We start from the raw sequence: 19345 nt of genomic DNA on the forward strand, positions 1-19345 counted from the left end.
AGCACAATTTAATCCTGGAAGTTAGAATTACAGTAAACCCCTGTATTCGTGTTCTCACAGTCGCGGACTACGCACATTACAAGGTTTTTCTATGGAACATATCTCCATAATTATTGTGGAAAATTCACTAATTTGAGGATTTTTCACTGAGAAATAGTCACTATTACTGTATTTTCAGATAATTTTTCATGAATAAATGCACTTTTTGTGATAAAACTATTAAAATACTCAGGTATAAGCATTTTTACAGGAACTTTCTTGTGTTTAAGGAAATATCCAAATGGGCAGTTCTAAGTGTTTTTAGAGGGGTTTTATGTATTCGCGGATTTTAGCTATTCACGGGGGGGTGTGGTACCCATCCCCCGCGAATACGGGGGGTTCACTGTACAGCATGTGTAATTGTCTACCACCAATCCCGGAGATATAGAGCCAAGGGAGGTGCAGCAGTGTGCATATGATCGTTGCAACACTCTGTGCTATCAATTAATGCTCATCTCCAAGCTGTAGCAGTAGCTTTCATTTTAGACAAGCAAATTACAGTTTGCTCCATCTGTCTTCCTCCTGATTTGGATTTCACCTCTAATGATGTTCATTTACTGATCAATCAATTTCCTACTCCTTTCCTCCTCCTTGGTGATTTTAATGCTCACAACCCCATATGGGGTGGGAACACGACAGATGCCAAGGGTGGGATGTTGGAGGGTATTATGGATGATCATAATATCACTATACTCAATAATGGAGCCATGACTCACCATAACATCTACTCCAATACTTATTCAGCTATCGATCTGAGTTTTTGCTCATCTGGTGTTCACATTGATTATGAATGGTCAGTAAATGAATATCAAATGGGGTGACCCTTCCCAATTCATATAAAGCAGTTAGAATCAGCCCTCAGAGTCACCTCCCAAATGGAAGGTAGATGAAGCAGACTGGAAGAAATTTAGTGAGTCATTTCCATCCATCTCAGAGGCATATAATTAGTAAGAATGGAATTTCACCAGGTGACACGGGGCCTCCCTCAGAAATAGATTTTTCCTTTGTCAAAATCCCTTATATATATATATATATATATATATATATATATATATATATATATATATATATATATATATATATATATATATATGTGTGTGTGTGTGTGTGTATGTGTGTGTGTGTGTATATGTATAATATATATATATATACTGTATATGTAGGTATGTATATATGTATGTATGTACATGTATGTATATATATGTATATGTGTATATATGTATATATACACATATATACATATACAGTAATACCCCGAACCTGTGCAATTTGAGTTGCGCGAATTCACAGACACGTGAACTCTTCATTGGAACCTAAGTAATTATCATACACATGTTTTTCACAGACATGCAAAGATTTGTGAATACTGAGAAACCCTGCAAAAGTGTTTGTTTCATTTTTTATGTAATTATAAGTTTTCAAGCTTTAATGTGTAAATTAAATAACGTTAAATAATAAAAGTAATAATTTCTCTCTCTTTTTTACTGAGATGAGAGAATTTTTATGATAAATATCTTTTCATCTAATAATAAGTACTAATTTTCAAATAATAATAATAATAATAATAATAATAATAATATAACTGTAACTACAAAATTTGTATGTGTCACATATTTTAAACAAACAGATATTTTTCCCTCATCTTCTGTAAGAAGCTCGAAGGCAAAAGCTGTCAGACATGTCACTTTAACATGACAAGAAGGGGTAGTGTTGCTGATTAGTGGTCAAAGGTTTCTTGTAATTCTCTCTCTCTCTCTCTGTGTGTGTCCGTAATAATTCATAAAAAATTTCACTCTTTTAAGTAAGGACAACTCTCTCTCTCATTTGTAGCCAGAGCAACCTACATATTACTGTTTCTCTGTATGTCTTTAACTGTACAGCAGATAATTTTAAATTGATCTAATTTTACCTGTACCATTTACAAACTGTAAATGTGCCATTCTAAAACATAGAGACAAGAGCATTTCAGAACAAAGAGAAAGAGACAGAATAAAGAAGTTTTTAAAAACGAGGTTGATAAGACTTCTAAAAATAGATCGGTGGAATGGGGGAGAGAGAAATAGTATATTAATCTTCACACTCTCCTATATTCTTATGTTAACCATTTATTTCTTTTTTAAGGGCAATGTATTAAGTGAACTTTTAAATGAAATTACAGTAACTTTAATTTCACTTAAAAGTTAGTTTAATACTGAATTTCCATCTTTTGATATCTAACGTAAGAATAACTTTTTCTCTCTCTCTCTGTCTCCGTAATAATTCATAAGTAATTCAACTTGATATTTCAAGTAAGGACAATATCTCTCTCTCTCTCTCTCTCTCATTCATAGTTAGCGCTCACACATTTTTACAAATTATTTCTCTGTATGTCTTTACCTGTACAGTAGATATTTTAAATTGATCAAATTTTACCTGTACCGTCTACGAAGTGTAAATGCGCTAGTGTTCTCTCTCTCTCTCTCTCTCTCTCTCTCTCTCTCTCTCTCTCTCTCTCTCTCTCTCTCTCTCTCTCTCTCTCTCTCTCCCCGTTAGCGCTCACACGCTCACACATTTTTACAACTTATTATTTCTCTGTACGTCTTTACCTGCACAGTAGATATTTTAAATTGATCAAATTTTACCTGTACTGTCTACAAAGTGTAAATGTGCTAGTGTGGAAAATACGTTCTAAAACATAGACATAATAACTAATAGTTGTATTAGTCAAAATAAAAAACACTGCCTGTTAATGAAAAAGCATTTCAGAACAAAGAGAAAGAGACGTAGAATAAATAAGTTATTAAAAAGAGGTTGAGAAGACTTCTAAAAATAAATTGGTCAGAAGGGGAGAGAGACAGAAATTCTCTTCCAACTCTCTAATTTTATGTCAACCATTTATTTCTTTTTTAAGGGTAATGTATTGAGCTAACTTTTAAGTGAAATTACAGTAACTTTAATTTCATTAAAAGTTAACTTAATAATTTGGGAGCATTTATTAGCATTTTTAGAGACCGTGCCAAAATTATGCATAAAAAACCAAAGTAGATGCACGTGACTTCAGTGTAAATGAATCCCGAAGGAAAATGAGAGGCAGAAGTTCAGTACCTTCATTTGTGCCTAGACGATGCACTAATAAATGTGAAAGTGCTTGGTACTGAACTTCTGCCTGTCATTTTCGCGTGGGATTAGAATGGGAAGGGATAGATGTAATTGGGATTTTACCTAAGACCTTGCATAACCGCTGACTATGACTAATCGTAAATCAGTAGAACACATGATTGAGATAATTTACACATGAATTACTGGGGAAAAAGGTCGTTACTGGAAATTCTGATTAATTACAAAGTTATACTTTATTGCACAGAGATGTAGCATGACAAATGAGGATAAAGCATTCATACAATTCTTAATAGTAAAACTGTGATAGGATTTAACAGCAAATATAACTCTAGTGGGTTTCCAGAATAAAGAATGAATTATATACAGTTAAAGCACAATTGGAGAGCCACTGGCTTGGGAATTACTCAGTGAGATTCAATTGGGAATCAGCTACAAGAAATTATAGCTCGCAAATGTTCAGTGTTGAATCTGTTGCTTTCCTTGGGGTGATTTCACTAGACAAGATGGTGGGTGTAGGAGGCTAGGTTATTGAGATGACACCTATCTGAAAATAGAACAATTCAGGTAAAGCTTTGTGGATAATGGGTTCTTTCCCTAGCATTAATGGCACATGGGAATGAATGAATAAATTAATTCACTATGAACAAGGAACAATTAAGTCACTAAAATTATATCATACAGAGAATACACAAAACACTGGTAATGGATTTTGAAAAGCATTTACTGGGGAGAGAAATTTGTGAAATAAAGTGAGACACTTCAGTAAGAGGAAAAGAGAATTGGTAACTCAAATGTTAATTTCTGACATACCGTGGATCCCTTGCAAGTGCACTTTGCAACAGTGGGCGGATGAGTGGCCTTGTCTTCGGTCAGCAATCGAGGAATGCTTGTCACCAGGCCTCTGCGGCCTCAGTTCCAGTTCCTGGGCATATGTGTCACAACAAAGAAGGGCCCAGTTGGGCGTAGTGCAGCAGTGTCTGTCTCAAGTAAGAACTGGGCTAGAATGACTTGATGACTGGCCCGGAGGAGTCCGCCTTCTCCTGTAGACATAGCCCCAGGGCTAATGCCACCTTGTTCAAAAGCCTCAGGGCTAATGCCACCGTGTTCAAAACAAGGACACCAACGGACATCTGAAAACATTGAGAACCAGCAGAAAGTGTGCACAGCAGGAGGTTTATTAAAAGTAGTCTCCATGGAAAGGAGACGTAGCTATTACCAAACCTGCAAATTCCCTATGGATCTTTAATCTTTTTACCTGAGTGACCTTTGCTAGCTCCCACACCTTAAAAATTCGCTCTTGTTCTGATCCCTATTGGGTCTGGTCACCCCTTCCTCAGTGTATGTGAATTTGGCTCTTAAGTAAGCACATAGATGATGGCGATGTAATTTGTTACAATTATATATAATATATATATATATATATATATATATATATATATATATATATATATATATATATATATATATATATATATATATATATACACAGTATATATATAAATGGATGTATGCCGTATGTGTGTATGTACCACATACACTCTGAAATGCATTGAGCAATTTTAACCAAACTTGTATACTATCTTACTAAGGGACGGGCAACATGTAAAAATAACTGAAAATGACAGATATTAGTGTCTAATCCATAGTTTTCTAGGTCACTGAGATGAGTAGTGACACTCCCAATGCCCTTCAGTCCAAGTTCAGCTCCAATAGGAAGGGGGTGGAAAGGAGGTGACATGTAAAATAACTGAAAACAACAGATATTAGTGTCTTATCCATAGTTTTTGAGGTTGCTGAGATGAATAGTGACACTCCTGATGCCCTTTAAGTCCAAGCTCAGCCCCAATAGGAAGGGGGGGTTGGGAAGGGGGTGACATATAAAAATAACCAAAAAAGATGGATATAAGTGTGTAATCCATAATTTTTGAGTTTGCTGAGATGAATAGTGACACTCCTGGTGCCCTTTAAGTCCAAGTTAAACCCTGAAGGGAAGAGGGGGTTGGTGAAAGGAGTGGGAAGGGGGTGACGTAAAAATAACCGAAAATGGCAGATGCTAGCATCCTTAGTTTTTGAGATTGCTGAGATGAATAGTGACACTCCCAACACCCTTTAAGTCCAAGTTCAGCCCTGATAGGAAGAGGGTGGGAAGGGGATGACATGTAAAAGTAACCGAAAATGACAGATGATAGTGTCCAATCCATGGTTTTCGAGGTGGCTGAGATGAATAGTGACACTCCCAATGCCCATTAAGTGCAAGTTCAACCCCAATAGAAAGGGGTGACATATAAAAATAACCAAAAAGACAGATATTAGTGTCTAATCCATAGTTTTTGAGGTCACTGGGTTGAATAGTGACACTCCCGATGCCCATTAAGTCAATTTCAGCCCTGATAGGAAGTGGGGAGAGAAGGGTGACATGTAAAAATAACCAAAAGTGACATATTTATGTCTAATTCAAAGTTTTAGTGGTCGCTGAGATGAATAAAATGTCAAAAATGCTGGGCATTGTAACAAAGGAGAGAGAGAGAGAGAGAGAGAGAGAGAGAGAGAGAGAGAGAGAGAGAGAGAGAGAGAGAGAGAGAGAGTTTTCCCAGGCAGCGCTGGGTTGGTCAGCTAGTATGTATGTGTGTGTATATATATATATATATATTACATACATACATACATACATACACACACATGTATATAGCAGTGCTGTGGACCTTCTGGACAACGTTGGTGTCTGGATAGTGCAAGTACATATAAACCAGAAATTAACACATTGTTTGGTATACAGTATTTTAATGTATGTTTGTATGTGATCTGGCACTTTTCTGTTTACTGAATGCTGGCACTACAAACATAGAAGTGTGCAGTACACACATTATAATGGAATATCACGTAAATAAGGCAATACAAAGTATTTTTATAATTTTCAGTCTTTTAATTTTTTTACAGGATATTTGTTATATACTTTCAATTTGTTTGATTATAATTTAACATCTTTTCCTTTATTAATTTTTTTATTTTTATCCATTTTAACATTTGTTGCTGACAGACATAAAGATGCATAGACCAGTGTAAGTTGATTTTTTTTATTTCTATACTTTTTAGTAAAAAATGCACTAACATGAAAAATGTCGTAACTCAAAACAGTTTAACTGTAGGTATTACTGTATTTTGTTTGAGGTTTCACGATGCCTTAAGACAACCCTAACAGTTTTCAGCAGAGTTTTAAATGAGCTGATGTTTTTGTAAGTAGATTTTTACTGACTGTTATCCTCAGATAGTGGCTGTCAGTCCAGTTGCTGATATGATATAATGCTTACTGTTTTTGGTATTCAGTTTCATTTGTAACTTGTAATGAATATTTTTCTTACAGATGGGTAAACATACTTTCAAGTATGCATTGCTTGAAGCTGAACAATAGGACCTTGAAAACTTTTATGTTATTTTGAAAGTGAAGAATGGTACGTAGCATTCTTAAAATCCCTCTGACTCAGATATGTTGTCAGATATATGATGTACTCCCCAGCATTTGAATCATCAAGCAACTAAATTACTTGTTCATTAAGTCATTAAACAACTGAATCACCATCCCCAAACTACAGACCATACACAATACAGTGCTGTACATGCTCTGGACTTGCAATGTAACTTCACTTTAAACTTGTTTTCAGAATTAAACAAAAAAGGAAACTTTGCTATAAATTTTATCATATTTGTTTTAATTGCTTCTAGGTTGACTTGGTAAAACGATTCCGAGGTAACTTCATTATAGATGGAGGAGACCCTTACGAAGAAGATACGTGGAAGTCTGTAACAATTGATGGTGTGAAATTGCAGGTTTGTTGTTTTTATCTGTTTTTGTAGAAATTTTTGTAGAAGTTTAAGAAATTTTATACTTTAGTGCATCAAAGCATTATTTATCATGCTATATGATTTGTTAGCCTGTAATCCTAAATCTGCCTGCATTTTTAGCTATTACTCTTGTTTTTAGTTTCTTCCTTTTCCATAATTTGGTTTTCTTTGTTTTAGACTTTATATACTATCAGTTTCCCTGATTATATCTTACAGCAGCTTACAGGAAGTGTCATGCAAAAGGGACAGGTATATCAGGTATATTGGATCCTTATAAAGCATATGTTAAATTACCAAGACAAAGACATTAAATGGGCATGACAAAATAGAGGCTGGTTACCAAACTGACTCACTGCATTGGGGATATCACTATACATAACATAAGATTTAGAGTTTGGCCAGTGCCAGTTATACTAAAGGAATGTTAGATCATTGGTGTCCATCAAAGATCAGCTAAAAGCCCTGTCTTATTCACCCTAGTAACAAAGGAAGCAACAGAGGGATGCAGAAATGGAAGACCTCTGGGAGCTGCGTTGTGCAAATGAAATTGTTTTAATGGAAGAATCGTGTCTTAGATTTAAGGGATGTTAGAGTGGAGTTAAGAGAGAATTGGAAATTAGTGGAAGCAAAACGAAGCATATTATGACCAAGAAAGGAAATAAACTGATACTATGGAGGAAGTGTAGGGCAAATGCAACACTGTACACTGGATGTTGGTGAATTGCACCATAGATGATCGTTTTGAAGAATATGGTACCAAAATATGTAAGGGAAAATGAAGAGATGAAGAAGAATGCCATGTTATGATGGAGGGACCAGCTTCGAAGGGGACAGAACAATTTGGTTTCCTTGTCAACATTTTATATTGAGATACTGTTATTATGAGAGAAAAAATGTAGCAATATCCAGATGAATTGGAAAGCAATAACTAGACTACTGGAAAATAGGGGTACTGTTTCTCAGTTTTCAACCGAGCTAAAGCTTGACTAATGCATAAAGCCCATACTTGACTGTGCATCAAAGACTTGAACACACAAAGAAGATGAAAGATGATTTTAAGAGTTGTGATAACAAAATTCTGAGATTCTTAAGTCTTTATCAAATCTGTTCTTTTTTTATTTGTATTGAGCTTCATTGTCCTTTATTCAGGAACTGCAGAGAACTTCCTTTCCTTGATTACAGGCACCTATGAAAACTTGGGAGAAAGGAGAGAACTCTATGTTTCCTGTATTAGACGTTTTATGTCTGTGGTACTCCTCCAAAGAGGAAGCTTCCCAAGACAAAGGAAAAGAAGAGGATGAGCAAAGGGAAAAGCATTTGTGATTCAAGGCCTACACTTTATCCACAAGTAATTGGCTCGTCACTCCAATCAAGAGTCCTAAGATTCTTCTAGACATCATAAACTTTCAACAGGAATGGGAGTGAGAAGGACAAACAGATTTAGTTCATTACCTTTCTTTAATTCAAACTTTAATATCTGCTACTATAGGCAGAATCTGTACTCTCACTAACTGAAAGAAGCACCTTGTGCTTTAAGTTTCTTTCCTGTGGCTCTTTCCAAAGTATCTTTTTAGCATCATGATGAATAGAACAGCTCTGGTTGAGGCTCCTTTGGTCATCAGAGCAGAACTGGCTATGAAAGCTGAGGAGGTTCTAGTCGGTAAGGCAGCATTGGTGATGGCTCTAGTCATCAAAGTGGCACTGGTTATGAAAGGTGGAGCAGCTTTCATTGCTAGAGTAGTTTTGGTTGTTTGAATGTCTCTAATTGTGGATCTGGTCATTGGAGTGGCACTCTGGTCATGAAAATTGGAGAAGCTCCAGTCATAGGAGCATTATTGGTCATGACAAGGGAACAGTCGTGGACTTGAAAGCTTGAGCACCTCTGGCTGCTGTTTCAGTCATTAGAGTGGTTTTGGTTGTGGCTCCTCTTCTCTAGAATTCAAATAGCAGACTTGGTCAAGCAGAGCAAAAGACCAGCGTTAAACTTAGTCAGTACTGGGCCTGACTGTATAATCTGATTTTAATCATAGCATATACAGTATATATGGACATCTTTGCCATGCCGTACACTACCTGAAACTTGTATCACATCTAGCTTAAGCCAAACTAACCATTTCAGGGTAACATGAAATACAGTAAAGAACTAACTCTGGTTACTGATGGCATGTATTGCCTATTGCTATGACCCCTTGGTCATAACTTTTGTTTTATTCAGGTCTTATTTGAGCATTCTCAGATGTATTTTTATGAATCATGGTTTTGCCTCTTTTTGAGTACAGTATATGATTGGCTGTTTCTGTTCGGACATTTCTCTAGGGTGTTACTGCTTTTCTTCATTCCATTCTGATGGTTAAAATAAATAATATAGGTTCTAAATCAACAAAAGTAATCTGATGTTGATTTTTTATTTTTATTTTTATAGCTTAATGTGTTCTCACTTGAAAATTAGTCATATTATTGGCCAATAGCACCATATCCTGTGGAGTTTTCAGTTGATGGATTTGATGAAGCAGGCTTCCTTCAAAATAAGATTGTAAAATACCACTAGATAATCTATGTTGGGCTCCCTTATGGACAGTTTTTAGATTGTACACAGAAACAGACAGGCTTAGCTGTAAAATTTTTCATTTGCATAGACAAAACAGGTACTTGAGTTCAATAACTAGATTGGCAGAGAGCAAAAGAAATAAACAGAAAGCATAAGTGCAGTTGAGGGCAAAAGTGTTAGCAAATACTGCACAGAAATTAGGTATTGTCCGTAAGGCCTCAGTATGCATTTATAACAGTGATAAAATCAGCTCAACCTGTTTTAAGTCTTTTTCCTTCCTTTACCAGAATATTGTTCTCTGGTGTGGATGTCTGCCTCTGCCAAAGATTTACCTCTTTTAGACAGAGTGGTTCATGGAGGTAGAAATTTGTTTTCAAAAATTAGCAGTCATGACTTGGACCATCAACAGATGGTCTCTTGTTTGTCAGTTTTTCATAAGTTGTGTTTTAACAGATCTTTCCCATTCACAATTAGTCCCTAATCCTCTTTTCCTGCTGAGAGCAACCAGATTAGCAGAACAGCAGCACCAATATGCAGTAAATGTGCCTCACAGTTGAACTTCTTAGTTGCAGAAGTCCTTTATTCCTCACACTGTTGGACCATGGAACGGTCTCCCTGAGGATGTCGTGCAATTAGAACTTGAAAGGTTCAAGCAAAGATGCATTGCATTACTACCCAAAACCAATTCTTGTATTTTACTAATACTTTTTATAGTGTAGCCACTGTTTGTCCTCAAAGGAGTTACTCTCATGGTCCTTAGAGGGCTCCATAAGATAGACCAACCAATTTCAAAGAACTCTCTTCTAGTTGGTCTCGGCCAGTAGAGTGCATGTTGACACTGATTGAGTGTGGGACTCAAGACAAGATGGCTCTTTCTCTTGTCTACAGCGACTGCCTAGGTTCAGTTCCTATTCTTAACCTGCAGATGTGGCAACAGTGCATCGCATGTCAGCTATTATCGTGTCAACAATGCACTCTGTGTGAGACTATTTACTCATTACAGTACTCTCTTGGTCTGTGTGACTGTAAGACATGACATTCCTTTCATCAGACTACAAGCTCCTAGATCATAATTTGGTCCTCATGGAAGTACCAAACTTAGAAGAAAGTTAACTGCACAATTTTAAGTCTCAGTGAAAAGTTTTGTTTTTAAAAAATTTTTGTAGCTGGTAGCTTATTTCATGAAAGTCAGAAGCCGGCGCCAATAGCGCATCATGTCTTTCACAAGGCAAGAATTAGGTTTGGTTTTAGTGTTGATGGAGCATTCTTAGTTAGCTGACAAACAGGGTTTAATTATATTGAAGCAATAACTTTAAAACAGTGTTGTTCTTGAAGATCATTGGTATATGATCTTGGGGTTACTTAGTAGATATGCTAGGTTACTTGAATTTTGGATTAGTAGTAGCCTAATCGTTCATATACGCTACATACAGCTGTAAACGGCTTTTGACCGTGCTCAACTTTCAAACCTTGGTATTGAGTACAGTAAACCAATTTGTTAATTTTAGTACTTAATTACCGAACTGAACAGTTTTTGTGATAATGTTCCCCAATTATCATTAATATTAGGGAACTTGTATCAGATTACAGGCAGTCCTCGGTTTACGGTAGGGATTCTGTCCTCGGCAGCACGCTGTAAGCCAAAAATTGTCGTAACCTGGAGCATCTTAATTGTAATGGGAATAAACAGCACTTACAGTGCCGTAAGTCCAGGTAATGGTGCCGAAAAGTAGGTAACGGTGCCATAAATCCACTTATGGCGCTGAAAAATTGGGGTTAAGGGCACCATTAGGCAAGTGCCCTAAGTCCGGAAAGAAATGTTTTCGCATGTATTGCTCTGCCTATAAGTTGCGTCACTAGGAAAACATTTGTGATGTCTGTTTGCCTACGTGGTTATAAGACTTTTACGTTTTCATATAATGGTCATTGAAATTGTACTTAATTTATATGTATGTAGCTTTTTAAAAATTTTCCTTTGGTAAAATATTTTCATTAAAGTACTTTTTCTTTTGTAGCCTACAGCTTTAGACTTGCAAGTAGCTTAGGACTGGTAAACAAATTAGATTCAGGGTACTATATAGTTATATAGTTAACTTGAGTGGCATAACATTCAAGAATTTACTTTTAATGCAAAATTTATGTAGTAATTATTTAATATAATACATGACTACAGTCTTAAAAGAAACAACCCACTGGTATCAGGGCTAACAGTATGGCTACATACTTGTGCCAGAGTTAACCTATTTTATGTTAGTTGTTCTTAAGTTAGTGCAAATAATTAGCACGTCTAACATTTTGTGAGATTACATTTCAGACAAAATTTATGGTAGTAATATGAATATGGTAATACTGTACAGTCGACCCCTGAATATTCGCGAATTTCTCTATGGAACATATAAAAACATTATTCGCAGGAAATTCGCCAGTTCGCGGTATTTTTCATAGAGAAATGTTCATAAATTACTGTATTTTCATATTGTTTTCATGACTAAGTGCACTTTATGTGGTAAAACTATTAAAATATTCTGGTATATATAAGCATTTTTAGAGGGTTTTTTGTGTTTTGAACTATCAAAATAGGCAGTTATAAGCATTTTTAGAGGGGGTTTTAAGTATTCGCGGATTTTAGCTACTTGCGCAGGGTAGTCGTATGCATCCCCCACAAATACTGGCGATCAACTGTACTTACTACTGCCTTATGGATAACCATTGTCATAACATTATACTACAGCTACACACTTGTGACCAAATTAACCCCGTAGTATTCAGAGTCTACTATCTATACAGTGATTATAGATGGTTAGTATCAAGTAGTTTCTAATAATAACTTGTTCCTTATATCACTACAGGGCTGCTATTTTGCAAGACCCACAAATTACATGTGCAGCAGCAAATTGCTTGGTTCACTTTTCGCCAGTGGTACGGCCCATACCACCATGAACACTGCCCTTGCAGGAATAAAGAGGAATACTATGGTTGGTCGCCAGATGTGTGAAATTTGCATTGTGCGCTTGGCAACAAATTTTAAGAATGAAACAGCTCACTGTCAGCTGTTTCATTGGTGCTTTAAGCTGTCTTGTTGGGTCTTAGGTTTCAGTAAGGGTATGGAAGGAGGAGACTACATCTTTCCGGCAAAACTCCGGCAGAGTATATTTCCCTCCATTTCCGAGCAGAACCCATGTTTGGGCCAAAACCCAAAAGCATTGGTTCCTAGTACCTCCCTGATCAACCCCTCTAATGGAGAGAAGTCTTTACTTGGGGGAGATGTCCCTTTTATCGGACATGAAGTGGATATTGCCTCTGAAACTGCCCTGCTGAACCCAGAAGGACCAGGAACACATCCTTCAGCTGTACATGAGAGAGATACCTCAAAAGGAAATCAATCTCCCATGCAGCTATCAGATACCGAAGGGGATCCTAATAGGATCCCCCTAACCCCATCTTCTGAGGGGTATAGTAATTCATCCAGGACTTCTGTTCTTTGGTTGCCAGGCAGTCACAGTATGGCTGGCAGGGCACAATCAGATTGCGCAAGCTTTCCCAGTAGGGAAATACCATTTGCTGATATCCACAAGGAAGTTATGAGCAGTATCAAGGATGTCTTTGCTACTGAATGTCAGTAGTATTTCCCCCGTATTTGGGGGGGTTAGGGACCACGGCCACCCATGATAAACGAAAATCCTCATTAATTTGGTACGCCCAGCACCCTTCATGTCAATATATCAAAATTATGGGCTGTCAAGGCTACACCCTTCTCCTGCGTATCTACCAGAAAAAGACTGGGAATTCCACAGAACTATGCTAAAATCTTACCTAATTTACTGTATTTTCGTAGTTACTGAAATGCAAAAAGTTGTAATTATAGCATGGAAAATATGAAAAAATGAATGACAAAGTAATGTCATGTTTATCTATAAAACAATACAGTACAAAACAAATAAGCATACATGTTACATATACATAAAAATCACTCTCTCTCTCTCTCTCTCTCTCTTATCTCAGGAGAGAGAGAGAGAGAGAGAGAGAGAGAGAGAGAGAGAGAGAGAGAGAGAGAGAGAGAGAGAGAGAGACTTCACATCAATATGTCAAAATGATTGACAGTTAAGGCTACACCTCTCTCCTGCTCATCTACCAGAAAAAGACTGGGAATTCCACAGAATTATGCTAAAATCTCACTTAACTATACTTTACTATATTGTCCTAGTTATTGAAATACAAAAAAATGTAATTATAGCATGGAAAATATGAAAAAATGAATGACAAAGTAATGTCATGTTTATCTATAAAACTTTACAAAAGTAAACATACATGTTACATATGCATAAAAAAATCTCTCTCTCTCTCTCTCACCCACTCTCTTATCTCAGTGAGAGAGAGAGAGAGAGAGAGAGAGAGAGAGAGAGAGAGAGAGAGAGAGAGAGAGAATATCACCCTTCTGGCAGTATACACAAAGCATCTGAGCTACAAGCTTTGTGGTTGGCTGTTTCCAACCCTTCCAGCCAATAGAGTGTTGTCATTGGGGGGATTTGCTATAAGCTCTGTGATTGGCTACTTCCAACTCCTCCAGTCAACAGCGTCTTGTCATGGAGCCTACGTCAAAGCAATAAAAAATTGTAACGTACATATGTATGCATGTGCTCATTTGATGACTTTTTGAACTTCCAGGAGTTTTTATGTTAATAATACAGTGATTCATATTTCATTAAAGGAATATACAGTACTGAGAGAGAGAGAGAGAGAGAGAGAGAGAGAGAGAGAGAGAGAGAGAGAGAGAGAGAGAGAGAGAGAGAGAGATTGATTGATTGATTGATTGATTGATTTGAAAATGTAAATATTTTACCATAATAAATGTATTTCTGGATCGGGGTCCCGTGTCAGCCGGTGAAATAATCCATTCAGCACTTATTTCTAGGTAATTCCGTTGCTAGATACCAGAGAAAAGCTAAATGTAAAGCTGGGTTTACTACCCCAGAGCGAGCTCCAAGAAATGGAGTCGTATATGGTAAAGGGTGAGATTGTCACAATCACGGGACCCTGCCCTATAAAGATTCCCAATGTCAAAAGTCCCAACGAGAGAGGTGCCGATACAACCCCATGCACTACTCGCGGACTGTACACAAGGCAACACTAGCTGCATTCCATTTTAGCACGCGATTTCGTTCACACGTAATTTCGTTGTGATCCTTATTTTGTGCTCTATTTTGGCATTTTTATGGCATCCTCGCAAGGTTCTTCTTCAACAAGTTGAGTACCAGTGTTTTATTGTTTTTTAGGCGATTGAGGCTCCTTATTTTCCTTTAGTTTAATAATTAAAGGGATTTATAACGCCCGTCTCGATCTCCTCTCACGGCGTCTCTTGACCTCTCTTGGTCTTGGGTCGGCATGTTTGTTTTGTGTTATTTATTAGTATCCCTTTTTATTTGGGATATTTTACCAATTAATGATTCCTAACTTTAGTGGGTTTGATTAATTTTATGTTTGTTCTGTACCCCTTTACTACGAGAAGTGCTATTTAGCGTTTAGGCTACGAGCTACCCCTCGGCCCATTCGCTTTTTATCATGGCTTCATTACGAGTGATGTTTAACGTTTAGGCTACGAGCTACCCTCGGGCCCATTCGCTTTTTTATCATGGCTTCATTACGAGTGATGTTTAGCGTTTAGGCTACGAGCTACCCCCTCGGGCCCATTCGCTTTTTATCGTGGCTTCATTACGAGAAGTGCTGTTGAGCGTTTAGGCTACTAGCTACCCCCTCGAGCCCATTCGCTTATTATCATGGCCTCATTATGCCTTAATTTTGTTCCTCACTTCTCTTAGCCTTTGGGGATCTTATTTTCATTGGTACTGTTACGGTATTTACTTTGTTTTTATAATTTTGTTTATTTTGTGAATTTTGTGTTCCCTTCCTGGTCAAGTGCTGTCATGCTGTTTAGGCTACGTGGTTCCCCCTCGGGCCTATTCGCTTCTTATTTTGGCTTTATTTTGCCTTATTTTAGACTCACTTCTCTAAGCTTATGGGAACATGATTTTCATTGGTACATTTGAGTTTTGACCTTGTGCTCGGATGCTTTTGAATTTTGTTAATTTTGGGGTACTTTCATTTAACTGGAGGTCGGCCATTTCCTTCACGTTCATGTCGTGTTGGGCCTGCCTATCCTCCTACATGTACCTTATAGAAAATTTTTGTTTTATTATGCATTATTTGAGTTATTGGTTAGCCTTTACCCCTCTCCTAGGCTTCCTTCCTTTGCATCGCCTCAGTTAGGTTAGCCTAGGGGTTGGCTATAACACTTTTTCCCTTCGGGGAAAAATCGTTAAGGAGGGACGATCTCGATCTGTACGTATGAGTTTCATGTCTGTGATCTCGTTCTGTACATATGTTTTTATGTCTGGTGCTTCCCTTTGTTTGGTTTTGGCTTGGATATATTGCCTACGTCCACCCTCTCCCTGTTTCGGCTTTTCACTTAGGCTAATGTTCCTAATAAGTTAAGCTGGAATAGCGAGGGTTTACCTCGTAGCCTATCCTAGTTCAATCCTTCTTTGGGTTGCTTACCAATGGTGACCGAGTGCTCTCCCCACTCCTGTTCACACTTCTTTTACCGACTATATATATATTATTTTGTGGTATCGAGAATCCCCTTCTCTCCCTTTTATCCTTTGCTCTCTCTCTCCCCCCTTGGTTTGTTTTTTAAGGTTTGTTAACTTTCCAAGGCTTGAGAGCAATTTATCCTTATTTTATGCTGTAGCCTACATCGCCTCCCTCTGCATTGATTGGTTGTCCCTCGGTGTGTCTGACCTCATCGGTTGGCACTCCACCTGGACCTGGAGGTGACCGGGAGTGCTCTCCCCACTCCTGTTCACATTCCTTTTACCTTTCTTTGCTCTCCTGGCCGTAGAGGTTTTTGCCCTTCCTCTCCTTTTCTCTCGCTCGTCGTGCAACACAGCTCACATAGCGAGGGGATCTATGAGAATCTCTGGGCGCCGGGAGTGCTGTCCCACCCTGGTCGCTACTTTGGGTTACCAACCTCCTGGCCTATCCTTCCCCCTTCCTTTACGTCGACTGTTTCCCTTCGTGGTGCTTCCCTACATGTTTGCACCTCACTGTTGGGATCTCATACGAGGCCAGTTAGCGTTTCCACCTAACTGTCTTCTGTTTTATTTACTTTCGGCGTTCCCCCTCCATTTTGCTACTACCTGTTCGGTGTTTACGTTATCTTGTTGGGCGCTCTCCTTGCTTACTGCTCCGGCGATTTTAGTGTTTAGCGGTCGGCGTTTATTCCCCACCGCTATCACTTCGTTCAGGATATCCTCCTCCGGGGGTTTTCCTCTCTTGGCTCTGAGTGCGCCCACTTCCGAACAGTTCATAACCTTCCCACTTTGTTTCCGTCACATATTGTTCAAACATGATCGCTTCGGAATGTTCCGTTGACTCTGTTTTTATGTCTATGAGTTTTGTCCTGTTAGCCCGGTTTTCTCTCCGGTTTTCTCCGGGGGTTTTCCTGGTCTGACTAGGCTAAGTCGCTGCTACGGTACTCTGCTCCAGCATCCGTTCCAGCATGCCCATTTCTCATACGTTTTCAGCTGGTTTTGTCGAGTGCAGGAATGCTCCGCTATCCTGCAACAAGCCAGAGATCACGGAGTCTATAGTTCCCATTCCGGTGCGCAGTCTGTTTTGGAGAATTTATAGTTTGGCACGGAAGGTTATGAAGTACGCTATGCTCTCCCCGAGCAGACTTCTTGATGAACCCGTAGGTTTTATATATACCTGTTGTTTTCGTCTCCGCCAAACTCCGCCTCATGTGACTTATTCTTGGCTCGGAAGGTTGTAAAGTACGCTATGCTCTCTCCGAGCAGGCTACTTGATGAATCCGTAGGTTTTATTTACACCAGTCGGTTTTATCTCCGCCAAACGCCGCCTCATTTGGCTTATTATTAGTCGTTTGGCACCTGGCAGATTGCGTTGTACGCTATGCTCTCCCAAGCAGGCTACCTGATGAATCCGTAGGTTTCATATACACCTGTCGGTTTTACCTCCGTCAAGCTCCGCCTGATGTGGCTTATTAATAGTCGCTCTTTCGGCGATAAATCGGTAGGTTTCACATATACGCCTATCGATTTCCCTCCGCCAAACTCCGTCTCCGGGCGAGATTCTCGATAAATTGGTAGGTTTCATATAAACCTATCGGTTCTCCGCCTCATGTGGCTTATTAATAGTCGCTCTTTCGGTGTTTGGGCTCTTCTCGGTGGATCGGTAGGTTTCATATACGCCTATCGATTTCCTCCGCCAAACTCCGTCTCCGGGCGAGATTCTCGATAAGTCGGTAGGTTTCATATACACCTATCGGTTTTTCCTTCGCCAAACTCCATCTCATATGACATATTAATAGTTGCTCCTCCGGTGTTTGGGGTCCTAATTTTCCCCTCCTGGAGGCCGGCCGCAAGTCTCGTAACTCTTCGCTTCAAGTTAATTGTTTACGGAGAGTTTTCTGAAGACGTTATGCCTTTCTGTCTCGTTCTCGAACCTGTGAACATCGTCCCGGAGCGATAAGTAGGTGCGAGAATAATTGAGGCAAACCTTTTCCGCTTAGCTCGGAATTAGGTGAGGCAAACTTTTCCTCTAGGGGATTCGTTAGCTTCTCATCCCTTTTCGACGGTTCCTGGTCTACCGTCCCTATCCCTTTTTGACGGTTCCTGGTCTACCGTCCCTAAGGTGAAATCAGTTAAAAAAGAACCTTTTTTAAACCAAGAAGACCCGCTCCGGGGCCCCTCGAGGATGTCTCGGATCTCTAATCCGTGCCGCCTCTGAGTTTGGCCTCATCTTCTGAAAGGGACACGGCCAAAGCAAAGCAAGGCGGTTACCCCCTCCTTCCTTTGTTGAAGACTCTTTTACGGGTCTCCTTATAAGGAGCTCGATTTGAGAGTCATTGTCAACCTATCAAACTATCTATCTACCTCATGGTCTGTGCCTTCCCTTTCCCAGGAGCTTAAATCCCAAGAGATTAATCTCAAGACTCATTGTCAATGGATCACCTGTTAAATCCTGCTCCGTTCCGGAATTCTATCGTTCCGGACACCTCCACCTCTTTTCCCCTCCAGTCTGGGGAACCTTGGCGCTAACCCTTTATGCTTTCCCAGCATGAAGGCACCCTCCTATCGGGGTGTGGGGCACACGGAGGTTGGTGGAAGGGCATTTCTTCCCTTCCGCCTGGTATCCCCTTATCCGGGTTTTGCCAGACTGTCAGAAGGAGCATGGCATCTGTCTGGCAGGATCCCTAAGTGAGCCCTCATCTTCGCTAGGGGCTGGGCACATCGTCTCCGTTGAGAACTCTAACGGAGTGGCAGGCAGAGAAATTCAAGTTCACGCCAGCTGTGGGGTCTTACTGTGCTCTCTTTGAGAGCCCTGCTTCCTACCCCTTGTGCTCCGAATGTAGCCCTCTTATCAACAGGCTTGTTTCGAAAATAAACCGCTGAGGCATTTCCGGGAGACAGATATCACAGATACGTTCACAATGGATCTTCTAACCCGGACTACGCTTCTAATTTATTCAGCGTATTAGCTCCTAAGCTTCCGGAGTCAATTCCCGGAAGCTGAAACAGGGTGTAAGTTAGGCTTGCCTGTTCCGCCTTGAGCCGAAAAATCTTATGAACAGTTTCACCTGGAGAATTAATCTTTTCCCCAGGTGGGCGTTGTTATGGTCCGTCTGGGGCTACTAATGTTACTCAGAGGCTCCGTTCTCGTGGGTGTCTACCTTACGAGCGAAATTATCTGATCTTGCCGGGCCCTATCCCAAGTCCGGCAAGAAGTTCATGTAGTTCAAGA

The 19345-nt window shown here is 39.2% G+C and overlaps 1 protein-coding gene across 1 annotated transcript in view; it reads left to right on the top strand.

The window, feature by feature from the left end:
* The window catches only part of LOC136841045 (molybdenum cofactor sulfurase-like), a 258205-nt gene that overhangs the window by 221517 nt on the left and 17343 nt on the right, over positions 1-19345 (top strand). The window contains 1 exon segment of the mRNA XM_067108100.1: positions 6859-6963. Coding sequence (XP_066964201.1) covers positions 6859-6963 — 105 coding nt within the window.

The sequence above is a fragment of the Macrobrachium rosenbergii genome, chromosome 8 (genome assembly GCF_040412425.1).
Source record: "Macrobrachium rosenbergii isolate ZJJX-2024 chromosome 8, ASM4041242v1, whole genome shotgun sequence".
Taxonomy (NCBI): domain Eukaryota; kingdom Metazoa; phylum Arthropoda; class Malacostraca; order Decapoda; family Palaemonidae; genus Macrobrachium; species Macrobrachium rosenbergii.